This window comes from Diceros bicornis, chromosome 27, assembly GCF_020826845.1.
Source record: "Diceros bicornis minor isolate mBicDic1 chromosome 27, mDicBic1.mat.cur, whole genome shotgun sequence".
Taxonomy (NCBI): Eukaryota; Metazoa; Chordata; class Mammalia; order Perissodactyla; family Rhinocerotidae; genus Diceros; species Diceros bicornis.
In genome coordinates this window covers 40,534,976-40,541,123 of record NC_080766.1, presented here as the reverse complement: position 1 = coordinate 40,541,123, position 6,148 = coordinate 40,534,976, and the positions used below count along the sequence as shown (strand labels likewise).

General features: G+C 40.2%; 1 protein-coding gene across 5 annotated transcripts in view; it reads left to right on the top strand.

Annotated features, from left to right (window-relative positions):
• The first annotated feature begins 854 nt into the window (after positions 1-854).
• The window catches only part of DSCAM (DS cell adhesion molecule), a 625,552-nt gene continuing 620,258 nt past the window's right edge, over positions 855-6,148 (top strand). For all 5 annotated transcript variants that reach the window (XM_058523126.1, XM_058523125.1, XM_058523130.1 and 2 more), the window contains exon 1: positions 855-984. In XM_058523126.1, the coding sequence (XP_058379109.1) occupies positions 918-984 (67 nt within the window). In that variant the 5' untranslated portion in view covers positions 855-917. The remainder of the gene's footprint in view (positions 985-6,148) is intronic.

Sequence of the window (6,148 nt, the reverse complement as noted above, 5' to 3'; positions counted from 1 at the left end):
TAAGTGCCAGAGCCCTGCAGCAGCATCGTGTTTGGCATGTTTCAAGTACTGTAAGGTTGTAGGTGTGAGAGAGCAGGGCAAACAAGAGGAGTGCAGTAGGAGGAGATGAGAACAGGGAGGACATGGGAGACGGAAGCCACTGGAAGTGTTTGAGCAGGTGACATTATATGACGTGTTTTAACATGGGGAAGGGGATGGGGGGAGGGAGAAAGGGGTAAAGGAGCACGTGTGTATGGCCATTGATGGAAGCTAGACTTTTGGTGGTGAATATGATGCAGTCTATACAGAAGCCGACATATAATGATGTACACCTGAAATTTACACAATGTTATAAACCAATGTGACCTCAATAAAGTATCTAAAAAAAAGATATTTATCTTCTCTTGAGAAGAGACCTAAAGGGGGAAGGAGCAAGAATCCAGCAGACCAGGTGGGAGTCTTTGCAGTGCTAATGAGAGATCATACCGATGCAGTGGAAGGTGGTCACGTTTCAGGTAAATATAAAGGTTGAGTGTTAGGATTTTTTGATGGGTTGGGTTTGGGGTGGCAGAGAAAGTGACAATTGCTTTCTAATTCTAATTGCTAATTGCTGTAGGCTGAGCCATTGGGATGGCAGAGGTGCTGCTTATGGAGATGGAGAAAATGAAGAAAGGAGAGGTTGGGTGGCATGGCGGGAAAGACTAGGGGCTCAGTTAGGACTGTGTTCAGTTTGTGATGCAAATTTGACCTCCTGGTGGAAATGGGAGGAGGCAGCCAGGTATAGAAGTTTTGAGTTTAGATAAGAGTCCTGGGCTGGAAATAGCGATCCTCCTAAACCCTTGGGAAGGGGTGTGATCATTGAGGGAGTGCCTGTAAATAGGGAGAGAAAAGGTCCAAGGACTGAGTGCTAGGACACTTCAACATTCGGAGATTGGGAAATGAGAGGGAACCAGCAAAGGAGGCTGGGAAGGAGCAGCAAGAGTCTTCCTTTCGGAGAGAAAGCAGGTATGATCAACAGTGTCAAATATCCCTGCTAGGGTGACATGTGGGTAACTGGTGACTTCTATGAGAGCAGTTTTGGGGAATGGTGGGGACAAAAACCTGCTTAGAATGTGAGAATAGGGGGCTGAAGGAGAAAGCGGAGCCAAGGAAGGATTTGAGAGGAGAGGGTGAGACAGAGAGAAATAACAACATTTCAGGTGTTTATACACTATTAGGAATGATCTAGTAGAGAAGGGACATTTGATGACTTAAAAGAGAAAAGAAACAATTGCTGTACCATATCCCTGGTTAGACAGACAGACAGACAGATAGATAGGTAGATAGATGGGTGGATAGATGCATGGATGGATGGATGGGTGGATAGATGATAAGAAATAGACAGACAGATGATAGACAGATAGATAAGAATAGATAATTAGTCAAGAATATATTCCATTGTTGATAGGCTTTTGTGTAGTTTAACAGGTTTTTGTTTGTTTTTTTGTACAAATATATACTAGCAACAGAAGCATATTTCCATTTCCATTACTCCAAGTCCTTGCTAGCACGTGGTATTGTCAGACTTCCTAATTTTTATCAATTTCATGTGTGAGATTTCCATCTCTTTTCATTTTAATCTACATTTCCTTTTTGACTAAGGAGGTTGAGCATCTTTTCACATGTGTGTGGACCATTCATGTTTCCAATTCTGCGAAATGCCTACTAATGCCTTTAGCCCATTTGTTATTGTTATTGAGTTATCTTCTTCCCCCCCTCTCTTTTTTAGAATTCATTATATATTCTTTATATATATTCAGTTATATGGTTATAAGTACTGTAAATATATTTCAGTTTGTGGCTTACGTTTTGCCTTTTTGTTGTTTTTCTTGATGGATAGGTGATCTTAGATTAATTTTTACAATTTTTGATTTGTTTTGTATCTTAAAAAATGCTTTCTACTACAAGATTTGAATATTTTTCTGTTTTTTCCTACAATATTTTGTATTGCCTTTCATTTCATTAAGTCCTTAATTCATCTGGAATTGATTTTTGTATGGTGAGAGATAGCGATTAACTTTCATTTGCCTCCCTATGGATAACAAATAGTCCCCAAATCGTTGATTGAGCATTTCCTGTTCCTTTCCATCACGCCTCTCTCTCATGCATGTTAGGTTTCCACATATCTGCAGGCCTCTTCCAGCCTCTCTGATTTGTTCCACACGTCCACTGATCTATCCCTGCTCCAACGCCACACTGGCTCCATGACCATGGTTTTATAACTAGCGTTTTCTGGTAGGGCAAGGCCTTGCTCTCCTTGGCTCTTTAGATTTTGTGTAAATTTTGAAATAAGGTATGTAAGCTCCTCTGCAAGTCCTTTTAGAATTTTGATGAGATCTTAAAACATTGTGCTTCAGAAGACAGACTCTAGAGCCAATATGCTAAGCATAGATTTCTGGCTCCAGCTCTTCCTAGCTTTGTGCCTCAGTCTCCTCATCTGCAAAACAGGGATGGCAGAAGTGTTTCCTCATACTGGGACGAGTAAGAGTTACCAACTGTGAAGACCTTGAACATGTGCTGGTATATGGGAATCACTATGTAAGTGTAAGGTGTCATGATTATTGTTATTTTTTGATGGACTTTACTTTTAATGGTTGGCTCAATTTAGGGAATTTCGGCTCCTTTATACCACATGGCAAACATAAATTTTGAGGGATGATAGGGATAGTTCCTCAAATCAAGGACTTTTGAGAAATACTGAGACCTTTTGACCAGATAGAACCATTGTATCCGAGTAACTCTGTGTCATGAAGAAATTTTATTTACAAAATTATAAATTATAAAATAAAATTTATACAACTTTATTTATAAATAAGATTAATTAATCTTTAAAAATAATTTTTCTTCATCTCAGATTTTACTTTTTTGTATATTTTTCTATTCTATTTTACTGCTTTATATATTTTTCTCTTCTAATATGAGCAAATCTTAATTGAATTTTTTGGGTTGTGAAATTCAACCTCTCTAGTAGGTTAACCTCTGGTATTACATCAGAGTGGAGAACAAGGACAGAAATGACAGCTCAGATATAACAGCGTTGCTGCCAGGAGTTGATGATGCAGAAATAATTTCTTTGGGACAAGATGGTGTTGAATAGGGAGTTATTAATGGCATTTTATCATGTTAATTTCTGTATGGACTTGTCTGTGGGCCAACCCACCACATTCATTTGTGGGTTTCTATCAAGAAAATCTGCTCCGTAGCTCTTCAAATGTCGTTGCTTCAGCCACTCTGCTTTCAGTCCATAAAGATCATTAATTGGTGACCTGCTATGTTCCAATTAGAGTAGAATTTTAGAACTCTATGCAAAAGCCCTCATCAGTAATATCGTTAATTTGTTTAGTGAAAAGTGCCTTTTGGAAAGTGTACTTTTGAGTCAAGCAGACATGGGTCCAAATTCTGACTACTATTTACCAGGTGGGTGATTTGGGGGACATTACTTAACCTTTTTTGTAATTTAGTTTCCTGATCTTTAAAACTGAAATGGTGATGATGATGGCAATGACGATGATGGTGATGATGATGATGATGATAATGGTGATGAAGAAGGTAGTGGTGGTAGTGATGATGATGATGATGATGGTGATGGTGATGATAATATCACCTTTCTCACATGACTGTGGTGAGGTTGAAACCTAATCCATGTAAAGTAACCAGCACAGAGCCTGGCCCACTAACAGCAGTTCATTAAATTTCAGCTGCCCTTAACTTCTCCCCCAAACTTCCACTCTATTCTGGATTTTCATTATTTGGATATACATAAGTGTATCAGTTTTATATTGCTGCTGTAGCAAATGATCACAAACTTGGTGGCTTAAAACAACACACATTTATTCTCTTACAGTTCTTGAGGTCAGAGTTCCAAAATCAGTTTGACCAGGCCAAAATCAGTGTATCAGGAGGACCATGCTCCCTCCAGATGGAATAGGCGAGAATCCATTCCCTTGTCTTTACCAGCTCTAGTACTGCATTCTTTGGATCGTAGCCCCTTCTTCCATCTTTAAAGCCAGGAATGTACCATCTTGTTACAGTGGTCACATTGTTTTCTTCTTCTGCATCAAATGTCCGTCTGCCTTTCTTATAAAGAACTTGTGATGGCATTCATGGCCTACCCAGATAATCCAAGATAATCTCCCCATCTCAAGATCTTTAATTTAATCACATCTGCAAAGTCCTTATTGCCATATAAGGAAACATTCACTGATTCTAGGTATTAAGGCCTAGATATCTTTGGGGGCCATGTTTAGTCTACCACAATAAGAATAAAGTAACTTCAAAATGTAGACACTTTTTATTGGCACCAGTTTACTATAAAATAAAACCACCATGCTCAGCAAAGTCATATTCTGCATAATGTCCCTCATTAATTAATAAATGTAGTGATTATACACAACAGAGTGATAAGAAATCAATTCGCTGGCCTCGGTCCTGCTGGGACTTCCTGCGAATCCTTTGGCAGTGCCAACAGCAGAGGCTAAAGCTGCTTGGAAGTTATATAGTCTACATCTTTCGGTGCCAAGATTACTTTGAACTTCAACCTCAGATGTGTGTGGCTTTGCAGGTCGTATACAAAGATGTGAAGGGCACTCACTGGAGTTGTACAGTGAAAGACTTGTGTGGCTGTACATGGTGGGCTTTTTGTGATTCCCACCAGACTATAAACTCCAGAAATGTATGGTCCACATCTATCTTAAATCCTCATTACCTACTGCAGTGCTTGGCATAGAGTAGCCATTTGTATTTAGGGAAGCAAAGGAATGAATAGATGGCTATTTAGTACAAGAACCACCAAGTGACTCCTCACCTGGTGGTACCCAGAACAATGGTTTCTCAGCATTGGCTACACATTAGAATCACCTGGGAGAGATCTTAAAAAAGAAAGTTCTGGGCCTGGACCCTGTTCACAGAGATTCTGATTTATTTGGTCTGAGTGGGGCTATGGTATTACTGCTCTTTTTCAAAATAGCCCAGGTGAATCTACTGTGGAGCTAGATAGCTAACCATTGGTCTAGAATAGTGGTTCTCAAACTTTGGTGTGCATTATAATCACCTTGAGGGCTGATTAAAACGCTGATTTTCTGATTCCATAGCTTTGGGATTGGGGGCTGAGATATGCACTTCTAACAAGCTCCTAGTTAAGGCTGATGCTATTGGTGTGGGGAACCACACTTTGAGAACCACTGCTCTGGAAGGTAGTAGATAAGTCCCTTCGCTATGCACAGGGACAAATAGCTGGCATCATTCTGGAAGAGCTTGTGTGTGTGCATGTTTATGCAGATATAAAAGATATTAAGCACCCACTCTGCATTTTATATATGTAATTTCATTCCTTCTGTCCAACAGCCTTTCCAGGTAGGCATTTTCAATCTTCAGTTTTTTAGCTGACAAACTAGAAAACCAGAGAGGTGAATAATTTTGCTCAAGCCATGCTTGATCTTTTCAGTATGTCACAAGTCACCCCTCTAGGATACTAGAGACCATGTCTCTAGATGAACTATTTTGAGTTCATCTTTCTCCATTTCTGATCACTGTCCCTGCTGTGACCTGAGGTGACTCTGCTGTGAGAGGGTCAGTGGAAGTAATCCTATTTCCCCCACTAAATTCTGGGTAAGAGGAGCAGACTTTATCCTCGCTGGATGGCACACAGTGTCTACTTAGCTGAGAGACCTTGAATCAGCTTGATTAGAGAGACTGCACGCTGACTAACCTAGACTTGGATAATGACACCAATTTGAGATTTGCTGAGCTAAGCGTCATTCTCAACTTCGGATATTTTGACCAGGCCCTTATAAATTACAGGAGACATTTTAGGGCCATACCACTTATCTCAAAACCTTCAGGCAAGATTTCAAAGGAGCCCCCTCTTGTTGGCTGTCCTCCCTGTCTTTCTGAGTCCTCCTGTCACCTCCAGTGTCCCTACCACCCTGAAGTCTATGGTCCCTAGCCTTCCTTGCTTGGGTCAAAGACATTAACTCCATCCAGATGGACCCAAAACTTCTCTTCCATCCACTTTATCCAAACTGAAATTGTCCATTCTTGAAACACACAGCAACACTCAACTAATGCAGAAGATTCTATGATTAAAGTAGTTGGCACTCAGATATAATTGAGGCTTGATGCTCCATGGAAG